The 11,319-nt window shown below is 35.7% G+C and overlaps 3 protein-coding genes across 5 annotated transcripts; 2 read left to right on the forward strand and 1 right to left on the reverse strand.

Moving 5' to 3' along the window:
- Positions 1-431: 431 nt before the first annotated feature.
- On the reverse strand, positions 432-4,373 carry LOC143210882 (uncharacterized). Of its 3 annotated transcripts, XM_076428132.1 has the most exons (8): positions 4,234-4,373; positions 3,766-3,784; positions 3,546-3,700; positions 2,807-3,445; positions 1,483-2,741; positions 1,049-1,419; positions 727-966; positions 432-635 (listed from the first exon to the last, which is right to left on the reverse strand). In XM_076428132.1, the coding sequence occupies exons 4-8, from the start codon at positions 3,355-3,357 to the stop codon at positions 432-434; spliced, it is 2,625 nt and encodes an 874-aa protein (XP_076284247.1). In that variant the 5' UTR covers positions 3,358-3,445; positions 3,546-3,700; positions 3,766-3,784; positions 4,234-4,373. The 3 variants fall into 3 exon arrangements, with proteins under 3 accessions (XP_076284247.1, XP_076284245.1, XP_076284246.1); XM_076428130.1 differs by lacking the exon at positions 4,234-4,373 and having other exon boundaries at positions 3,528-3,700; positions 3,766-4,019; XM_076428131.1 differs by lacking the exon at positions 4,234-4,373 and having other exon boundaries at positions 3,766-4,018.
- On the forward strand, positions 4,264-5,027 carry Mrpl54 (mitochondrial ribosomal protein L54). The gene is made up of 2 exons (XM_076428152.1): positions 4,264-4,406; positions 4,640-5,027. Exons 1-2 carry the CDS (start codon positions 4,316-4,318, stop codon positions 4,930-4,932), a joined length of 384 nt encoding a protein of 127 aa, XP_076284267.1. The 5' UTR covers positions 4,264-4,315; the 3' UTR covers positions 4,933-5,027.
- A 1,250-nt stretch (positions 5,028-6,277) lies between these two features.
- LOC143210886 (chitinase-3-like protein 1) lies at positions 6,278-10,134 on the forward strand. The gene is made up of 6 exons (XM_076428144.1): positions 6,278-6,942; positions 7,692-7,791; positions 8,053-8,116; positions 8,283-8,947; positions 9,022-9,314; positions 9,633-10,134. The coding sequence occupies exons 3-6, from the start codon at positions 8,053-8,055 to the stop codon at positions 10,030-10,032; spliced, it is 1,422 nt and encodes a 473-aa protein (XP_076284259.1). The 5' UTR covers positions 6,278-6,942; positions 7,692-7,791; the 3' UTR covers positions 10,033-10,134.
- The last annotated feature ends 1,185 nt before the right edge of the window (positions 10,135-11,319 follow it).

The raw sequence follows: 11,319 nt of genomic DNA on the forward strand, positions 1-11,319 counted from the left end.
AGATTACGTGTCATTATTGTAAATAGAATTCACCCTCTCGACCTATATAAACTTAACGATTTATATTATAAATTAAACCAAAGCATGAGTCATTTTTTAAGAACTTCTTTTTTTTTAAAGTCTGCAGTGTGCTTCTATTATTTCTGCGTTCTATATTTAAAATACATTATCGTACATTAACATCGCGATAAACTTATTTACTGCATAATCGTGAAGTATATTGTATAAAAATTCAAGCATTATCGCCGACAACACTTTTGAACGTGTTATACGTATTAAGTAACAAATATACATAACATGCGTAACATGCCCTATAGTCTGTGTAATAATAAATGAACGAAATAAATGTGAACACATACTAAAGGAACGTGTGTCGTTAAGTCGTGCAAATTCACACTACTTCAACTGATAAAATGAAGTGTGAAGGCGCATCATTTGTCACTTTCAAGTGTCTCGCTACAACGTTTCATGTACGCGTCCATTTCGGAAAAGTCGGATAAAGTAGTGTGAATTATCTCGCACAAAATACTTGGCCATTTATTTTCAAGAAGTTGCAGCTTTTGTATCGCGTCTATAGTGAGATTTATCAGACTTAACAGATGCACTTTTCCCTTATGTCTCCAGATAAGATCTTCCTACAATAAGAAAAAAAACTTGTTTCTTATCAAATTCATGTGCTTGTCTTTTATCAAATTATCGCCAGGAACTGTATTATTTTTCTCTTACTTGCGTTATACTTCCTTTTCTCCATTGCAATGCCTCCTTAGCGACAACGCTTCTAAGCGCTGGATCGCTGTTAAGCAAAAATTGTTTGGCAGTAATTTGTTCTCCGTTTTGTCTTTGCACTTTTTCCAAGTGAAGTCTCTGTAACAAAGGTTGCAACAGCGTTTCCGGCAGTGAACACATGACAATATCAATAAGGCCAGCATACTCCTTGTTCGCCAATTCAATTTCTTCGTTAGTAATCTGAAGGTAACATTTGAACAAAGTGAATATTTTTAATAGATACTTTTCTATTTCATTTTGTACGAAATAAAAAAGTATTTACTTCTTTCCCATTGATAACTTTGAGTCCCCAATGCGCTAAACGAAATATAGCGTATACTTTCCAATCCTTGGATATAATCGGATTCCCGATTTCTATATGAATGCTCGTCAATCCTTGTACTTCGGCTAAAGCATTAAGTTGCCCAAGGTAACTAATATTCGTTTCTTTAAACATAAAGTGTTCTATGTGTGGAAACCTATTTTTCACTTTACACAAAACTTTGGCCACGTCGTTGAATTGTACATAATTGAATTTAACTACATTAACATCTTGAGCCTTTGAACAGTCCCATGGTTTGTCGATAAAACGCAGTGCACCTTGACCATAAACATTTAAGCATCGACCAACAATCTCTATTAAATAATCTCCTCCTAGAATGTATTAGCGATATCTGTTAATCGAATTACTACTGCTAATGTATTACCAGTACACACCTTGTTCTCTCTCTTTTGGTGGATTTTGCAACGGCGGTGGACTTGGCGGTGTTAAAGCTCTGTATTTAGCTCTAGCTGTTGCTGCTCTATTACTTTTGTAAGTGACTATTTTTTTCACCTGAGCACTCTTTATTCTATTTTTATCTTTTTCGGAATTTTTACTCTTTAACAGTGTATTTTTAGCGGCGGAAGATGTGCTAGAATCGCTCAGTATTGACTTACAACTATCCATGCTGTTTGTTTTGGAGCTTAATGAAAAATAACCGGAGGAACCAATGCTTGATTTCGATTGGCAATCGCTTGTGCCATTTTGATCATGCTTCATGTTTCGACTTAATTTTGTTAATACCTCGTCGTTTAACGCCTCGGTGGACTTGAACATTGTACAATTCTTATCACTTTCTTTTTCATGACTGGCAGTCGACATGGGCGAAGAAACATGTATAGGATTAAACAGTTTGTTAGCAGCAGACTTATTAACATCGCGAGGAGAAATATGGTTGCTAGAATTTAGAAGATGAGATTTCAAGCAACTCTTCAAGTTCTCATGACTTTCTGAACTATCAGAGTCGCTGTTCGATTCGCTATCAGCATCGCTACTAGCTTTTAATTTTGACAAATTCTTGCTGGTTTTGCTTGTTTTCTCGTCAAATCTGTTATTAATCAAATTATCTACAATAGAACCTAAAATAGGAGGTAATTTGAACTCTAACGGATATGTTTTAGTCGTGTCCTTAAGTCTAAATAAATTATCACTGGAGTTACTTCGTTTTTTAATATTTATCTTCGTCGCTTCTATGTTCTCATTTATCGAAGTTAAACTCCCAAAGCCTTTCGACTTTCCTTTCTCTAGATTCTTTGGTTTCAATGCGTTAAACTTATTCGACTTTTGAACTTGAACTAAACCGATGTTACTACTTCGAGTACTGTTGCCATTGTTATCCGCAGAGGATTTGGAATGACATCTGAGAAGTTCCCAATTTATTTTAGCGTTCGATATAACTTCTTCTCTGCGAACGTTCATACAGACTTGTGCGCTGAGATTTAGAAAAGTAGAGCTACTTTGTTCTTTAGATGTCCTCCACGCCATAGCAGTCCTTCGAAGTTGTTCCGTAACTGGCATAGTAGATAAGAATTGTAAATTCGATAGATACGACACAAGAAAGGACATATAATCTCCATTTAAAGTCACTGGGTTTCCATCTATCGTTATTTCCCTTAGCTGTAACGCTTTCACTAGACTTCCTATATCTTCAATTCTAAAACAGAATTGAATACAACGATACTATATAATCGATACCTTTATCTTTCGCTAAATACTTACTTTTGAATATTATTGTTACTTAAATATAATTTTTGTAGCTGTGGCGTTTCACCGAATCCTAACAATTTCTTGATTTTGTTACGCCTGAGATTCAACTCTTTCAGCGAGGCTAAACCTTGGAAATCATGGTAGCCTATCGCTTTAATATTATTTCCAGCTAAGTTAAGTACTTTCAAAGATGCAAGATTCTCCAAGTCTGATACTTGTAGAATCTGATTTCCATGCAGATCCAATACTTCTAATTTAGAAAGCTGTTTCAGACCTTCGATCTTCTTTATCCTATTCTTTCCAATCAATAACACTCTTAGATTTTCCAACACATCGAAGTTACAAATCCTTTCGATTTGGTTGTCATACAAATCAAGAAATACTAATTTCGTTAACTGAGAGAAGTTTGAGTTCTCGATCTTTGTGAGAAGATTATGTTGAAGAGATAATAAACGTAAACGTGGCTCCCCAACTATACTTGGGAATGTAGTCAGACCCCTTCTATCGAGACATATCCTATCGGGACTTTTTTCTTTCTCCGCAACTGTTCTTGTCGCAACCATAGTCTTCCCCTCGCTTGTCCATTGCAAGGTGACCGTATTGGAACCCTCGGCTTTAGCATTCTCTATATTAAATGGAGAATCTGCTAAACTGCGTCAAAAATTCATAAAAGAGTTGTGCAATTCAGTAATTAGATTACATATAAATCTGTGTGTGTATAGTTTATTTGTACCTAAATGAGTTATAATACCGTTTAGATAGTTTCGGTGGAATAGGTGCTCCAGGTAGAATTGGTAAAGCAGGTGCTATCGTCAGAAATTGATTATTTTCCTGAACGTTTGCTTTACAATTGGACTCTACCGATATTCCTTTTATGCCTCGTATATCAAAGGCTACAGTTTTAACCTACAACAATTCAATAAAGTCCGGGTATGATTTTTTATATTTTACAAAATAAAAATCGTACTTACCCGCGTAACTCTATCGTTGCTTATTGGCATCACATAACCGAAACATAAAAGTACGATCAATTGATTACACCATAAATTCCTGAATCTGATTTTAATCATTTAACAAATACACTGATACATTATGGATATTATTTATGTATATTTTTAGTTAAATCACCACTAATAAAACTTAGTACGGGGCGAAGCTATTGTTTGCTATTGCGCATTTGTAACATTGTAACCATGCCGTTGTCAACGTTTGAATCAGTTTGAATGAACCGCTTCGCTAAATTCTAAATTCTAAATATATGTAGATGTATATATATAGATACACACATACACAAGTACATACATTTCAATACATTCACAATAAAAAAATTTCCTTTTTGTATATAACAGAGAATTTCCTCTCTGTATGTAAATAAATAATTTCTATAACCTGTCAAATAATTAATATTATTCTCTTATTATTTAAGAATTCATCTTTACCATTGTGTGCAACTTGGTGCAACTCAGTGCAACTTGAGCTTGATCTGGCTTGTTGATCAATTTATTTGTAAATACCAGAACGATGTCCTTTCTTTCGGCGTTGCGGTTGTTCCAAATTGAAAAAGGCCTTATTATTCCTGTACAATATGCGATACAAGTAAAAAATTATGCAGGTAACAATGTTTTCTTTTCTCACATCATTTTGTTTTCACAGAATACTAAAATTTTATTTCATATGGGTAGAGGTTATGTTGTACATGTATGTTATAAAATGATTTTTTTGGGTGTTTTGTTGCATGTTTATCGAAAACGTAATAAAATGAATACTGCTATACATTATTAAGTGTTTATCACTTGTGATTATCAACGAACAACTTTTTAATCGAAAATATTCTGTTTCTTATAGCACCACCCAAAAAAGTAGCTAAAAAAGTTGCCGTACTTGAGAAAGTAGAAATTCCTGTTGAAAAGGATGTGAATAAATTGTTAACTTATGTATGTGGATCGAATATTCTCAAGGAAGGTGAAGATGTGAAATTGAAGCCTGACTCTGAATATCCAGATTGGTTGTGGAACATTAGTACTGAACCACGGAGATTGGAAGATTTAGATCCGAATACAAAGGAGTACTGGAGGTATCTACGGAAACAAGGCTTAAGAAGGAATAACAGACGGGCAAAATACTTTGGATTGCATTAAGATTGATTAAATATGTTATTTGAACATTATGTAAAAATCAAAACATAAAACTGTATTTATAATTATACATATATATATATATACATATAAACATACATGTATGTATTTCTTTTTTCATAATGAATATTGACTTATAGTTTACTGGATTGGTAGAAGTACATTTTGTATATTTACGATTGTGTTCTGAGAATTTTTAAAATTTACATTGTAACCATTTTTTAAATTATCGATCATGTGGATTAGAGGTAACACTTCAAGAAGCAACTTAAAAACAACTATGAGAGCTTGTTATTAAGTATGCAATGTGTATTCTGCACACACTCACACACACACACACACGACACACACACACATATATATAATATATAATTCTGAACTTATTCAAGATTAGTAAAACCATTAATAATTATGAATATAATTGGCTTTTTCCATTTTTGTAGCAAATAATAACTTCTTAGTGTATTGACGAATCTATAATTAGTCATTACATCATGATTGTAAACGTTTTTCTCTTTCATACAATTAAAACACATGTTACTATTTGTAATGCATAATGATGTTGACTCACTTCGTTCATCAAATTAGCAAAACAAGTAGAGAACGATTCAAATCTAATTCTTTAAATTGAAATAAAATTTCTTATTTGATCATTAAAGGATTAGAAGAAATAACATATTTTTCATTTTTAGCGTTTTAATATGGAATTTTCAAATAGTATACATTCTATCAATGTTAGCAAATTTTCCATTGCTAAATCTTTTTTGACGAGCTTCGTGAGAAACAAAACAGTAATTTTTCGAGCACAAAAGGGTTGCGAAAGTAACAACCCTTACACCATAATGGTTGTTCAGTTAACAAATAGACCCAAAGAACCTTGATTAAAAGTATATATATTGTATATACAGGGTGTTTCACGCAACTTGCACACACATCTGTATAACTTCCAAAGTATTCGTTGCACGAAAAAGTTTTGTATACTAGAAGTTGCATGGTCTGAAGGGGTACATTATGTAAGTGTATTAATTTTTTTTTACTGGTGGAAGCGTTTCGGATATTTGAAGGTCGACTTTGTGTTTTTAAACGAAATACTATATTTTTTATACCAAAATATGGAAGAATGTCGAATTCTGAGTAAAAAAGTTTTGACCTTCATTAGCCCCAAACCTAATAATTAACGAGTAATTTCACTTTATTTCCTGAAAATTTTACTCGTTAATTATTAGGTTTAGGGCTAATGAAGGTCAATACTTTTTTACTCAGAATTCAACATTATTCCATATTTTGGTATAAAAAATATAGTATTCCATTTAAAAAAATAAAATCGATCTTCAAATCTCCGAAACGCTTCCACCTGTAAAAAAAATAAATACACTACATAATGTACCCCTTCAGACCATGCAACTTCTGTATACAAAACTTTTTCGTGCAACGCATATTTTGGAAGTTATATATGTAGGTGTGCAAGTTGCGTGAGCCATCCTGTATATAACAGTAAAAAGAGGAATTGTACAATTTAGAATAAGTACAAATGATTAAACAAGAATTACAAATGGATAATCCTAAACGGTATATTTACAGCTAGATCAATATCTTGACATGGTCTTGAATCAGATAAGAAAATGGTTTATTGGTCACTAATTAAACATTCTGTTATCTTGGGTATATGGAAGTGATTACTATAGGGATCAGTAACGAAACTAAATACATTAAACCATTGGCACCAGTTTGACCATAATCTTTAGTCGAATTTTGTTCGCGGAAAGGATACATGTAACCGTATAGATTCTTAGATATCGGATGAGAGAACGCATACTATCTTTTCGTTTTATTTGCAGTGGGAAATTACAATTTTCATATTCGCACGTGGGGGTATTCCCTCTCCCTATTATCTATTTGATAAAAGAGTTTGCGATAAATTCGCGTATTTCAGTGACAAGTAATCGCCTACAACATCGTGGCACAGTACGTCCGTGAAAGTCTGTATGACCGTACCCTTGTATCTTCGAAGAGGTAATGTTTTCCTCGTTGTATTCTTTCTTTGGTCATTTTAGTGACAAATAAAAAGCAAATTAAAACACCTCGGCAAACGTTGAACCGGCGTTGCCACGGATTAGAATAACAAAGAGATCTGGTTTCATTATCTTAGACTTCGAAAAGTTTGCCGATTTCTCAGCAGCGTACACAACACACATCAAACTCGGTCGTTTGTTGTCGCACGCAGGTAACCTCGCGTATATTTCCAGAGATATCATTATCTACCGCGGAACCATGAATTTGATTTGTAAACTGTCGATGTGACGACCTTATTTCCAAATGCACATCTGTGACAATTCGTCGAAGACGTATTTGAAAAGCAAACAAATCGCTGCTGTTCGACAATTGCCATTGCGCAACGGGATCGTTGCTTCGCCGGTTCACCTTGGTTCATCAAAAATCAATGAAAGATTAGCTTCGATCGATCTCTACGTTTGATATTAGACACTTGAATAGTACATACAGCTCGTAACGAGCAAGATGATCAATTGTAATCAATGATCAATGAATACTAATCATTAATTACATCGTACTCGATCTGCTTTCAATTGATCAAACAAGAGTTCCACTGTATGAGCCGTTTCGGATATGTTAAATCAAGTGTCACGCTGTTTTTGTACGAATACCTGTATATAATAATCGCACGTGTGTTCGATTAGATCGTGACTGATAAAATCCTTTTCATATCCATATATGTAACGCTGATAACACTGATTACTTTTAAGTAAACCACAAATTTTCGGGCGGGATATAAAAAGGATCGAAAAGACGATGCCGGTTTAGAGAGTGGTCTCTGGGGAACGTCGTCGGAAGCAAGCAACCAAGGTATCGCGGTTTCCTTTATCCGCCAAACGTGTTTATAATCGTTGTATTCAAAATTCGAAACTCAAGTTTCATATCTCAGAATCGAAGTCGCGAGAATTTGTTCGCCGATCGACATTCCACTTCGTAGAGTACATATTCCGTAATCGTGCATGTTTCCGCGAAGAGAACTCTATCTTCTGACACATAATTTTCATCCTAAAGAGTAATGAAGCTATAAGTATATATAGATAAAGAGTTGAGAAATGAATCTCTTGTTTCCAGATGTTCAAGGTAGCGCTCTTGGTCGCGTTCATGGCGACAATGGCCGCCAATGTTCAAGCTGAAAGTAAGTATCACACACCTTGTACTTGATAATGTGCTGGAAAAAAGCTTTTTCATCGTGTGATCGTTTGAGCTACGATATCTGCGTTGACAATCGGTTATCGGAGCTTTGTATCATTGAAAAGATCCGCGACATTCATCGCCTGATACAATGCACTCTCGTTATCTAGAGAAGATCGTTTGCTACTTCGGTAGCTGGACCGTGTATCGTCCTGGGAACGGGCAGATCGCGATAGAGGACATCAATCCCAGACTTTGCACGCACATGATCTACAGCTTCATCGGGATCAACACGGACGGCACTGTCCGAATATTGGACGCATGGGCCGATTTAGCGGATGGCGGCGGTAAAAATGGTTTCGGCAAGTTCACCTCTCTCGCGAAACAAAACGATGTCAAAGCTTTGATCGCGATCGGCGGTTGGAACGAAGGATCCACAAAGTTCTCTCAGGTGGTTAGTAACCCGCAAACCCGTTCCCGACTGGTTCAGGACGTGGTCAGCTTTCTGCAACGGTACAACTTCGACGGTTTCGATGTCGACTGGGAGTACCCTAATCAGCGTGGTGGTCAACCATCCGACAAAGAGAATTTCGTGGCTTTATTGAGGGAGCTGAGACAAGCTTTTGACAGCCGCGGTTACATCCTCAGTGTGGCCGTTGGCGCCGCCGAGAAATCCGCTTCCCAATCGTACATCATCAATCAAGTGGGGCAGTACGCTCACTTAATTAATCTGATGACCTACGACATGAACGGTTCCTGGAACAAAGTCACTGGCATCAACGCCCCTCTGTACGCTTCCGATAGCGAGCAGGGAGAACAGGCTAAACTCAACGTTGTAAGTGCATGTTAAACGACATGACTGTCGGCAGATCGTTTATGGTATAATCATTATATTCTTTATTATTTTAGGACGCTTCCGTCCGCTACTGGCTCTCGAATGGTGCTCCAGCCGATAAGCTCATTGTTGGTATTCCTTCCTATGGAAGAACGTTCACTCTGGCAAACCCTAGCAACAATGGTGTAGGTGCTCCAGCCACTGGTCCCGGAAATGCTGGACCATACACCAGAGAAGCGGGCATGCTCGGTTACAACGAGATTTGCGAATCTGTTAGCCAAGGCGGCTGGACTATTCGTAGGGAAGATCAGCAACGCGTGCCTTATGCTGTCAAAGGCAACCAATGGGTTGGATACGATGACGTCGAGTAAGTGTCCCTATAAAATACTCTGCATAATTGCGAGCGGAATACGCGATAAGTAGACTGCGGATGTTTATGCAAAATAAAAATGTTTTGCTTTGATTATAGGAGAAGCAGGAATAATATAAAAATTGATTTCATTCCTTAACGACTTTGTTACATTAAAAGCAACATTACAACGTTCTTGAATTGTTTAAATCTTTCACTTTTTTTATAGTTTGCCCAACCAATTTCTTCATAAATGCATCAAGATCCGCAGTCTAGTGACAAAAGATTCAAATTATCGATCATTTTTTAATGGTACGTGTTTCCGTTCGTTTTTAGCTCCGTTCGCGAAAAGTGTGACTATATTACCAGTCGCAATCTCGGCGGTGCTATGATGTGGAGCATTGAGACCGACGACTTCCGCGGTATCTGTGGACTAAAGTATCCTCTTCTGACTAAAATGAACGAAGTTCTAAGAGGCATCGTACCTCAACCACCAAACCCACCCCCAAATCCACCTCCAACGCCAAAACCAACGCCAGCGCCGCCTGGTCCACCGCCATCAGGACTGTGCAACAAAGAAGGATATGTCCGCGATCCTAACGACTGCTCCATCTTTTACTATTGCCAGAATGTCCAGGGACAATGGAAAATGATCCAGTTCCACTGCCCAGCTGGCACCGCTTTTGATCCGTCCATTGTCGCCTGCAACTACAAAGACAATGTACCCGGTTGTTGAGCAATGCCATCCAAATTAATCGACTGTTATACCGAACGATTTTTGTGATATACACGTTTTGTAATCTGAGAAAAGCATTTTAATAAAAAAAAATTAAACAAAGTTTTCACCCGTATCATTATCGCGAGATGAATGTCCCTCGATCCCAATCTACGAAAATCTAAGAAAAATATTTGTAGTGTGTTGGTATAGTGGCGCTAATTAACTACATATAATTTAGGTCCAATTAGCTCTCTCCTACTTTTCTTACTCAAGTTAAAGAACAGAAATTTATTATTTATAGAGGATTTTTACGCCACGCAAGGTGTTTTCCTATTTTTAAGAAGTGTTTTAAAACATTAACGATTGTTAATTCGAAAGTCATGCAGTTTTACATTGACAAGAAATGAAATGTTTAAAATTCTAAATAGACTAATTGCACGATTTAAAATATTAGCGTGCAAAGCGATAGGATAGTGGTCGTCATTATAGATTACTATCAGTTAGTAATAGTTGCATTTTAAACTATTTTACTACTGATAAAAAGTACCAGTGATAAACAATTTAAAAAGTTCAAATGCAGTTTGAAATAATATACGTATAATACTATATGTTCTGAGATTCTTACAAGATTATAAATGATAATAGATGACGACAGTGCGTTTATATATCTACACAATTAAAATTTTTAATAAAAAGTACGCTATTATTTCGATAACAATGATTATCTGAACAAACAGTGGAAAGTGAGAACAATTTCAAAAAATGTTCTTTTATATATTTTTCTATAATACTCATATTATTCAACGATTGTATACGTCCATTGTGAAAAATATAAATTATTTATTATACATTTGTCGATTTAATTTTAATGTATCGTATGTTTCCGCATGATTTTAGATTCGAAAGAGAATAGTTAAATCGGACAGTACTGATAGTACAAGAGTGGTTACTAATATTATCCTCCAGGTATAAATAGGGTAATTTAGTTGTATACAGTCTGCTGGTATTGTTAGAAGACCAGCGGTATAGACAACGGTGCGCTAATAAGAGCGGTGCGCTCGACTCGCCTCTATCTGAAACGGATGAGGTACACGGCGTACTTTACCAGCCATTGTGACGCCAATTTTAATGATGCCATCTTTTTCAAGAGCTCATTTTAAAAGGGAAACTTCAAGGAATAGAACCATATTTTTTTCAAAATTTAAATCACTCCGGCCCCTCATCGAAAAAAACGTAAAAAAAGAATTTGTTTAAATTTGTCGACATTATAAAGTTGATTTTCGAGATTGAAAAAATTATTTTGTA

This window comes from Lasioglossum baleicum, chromosome 7, assembly GCF_051020765.1.
Source record: "Lasioglossum baleicum chromosome 7, iyLasBale1, whole genome shotgun sequence".
Taxonomy (NCBI): domain Eukaryota; kingdom Metazoa; phylum Arthropoda; class Insecta; order Hymenoptera; family Halictidae; genus Lasioglossum; species Lasioglossum baleicum.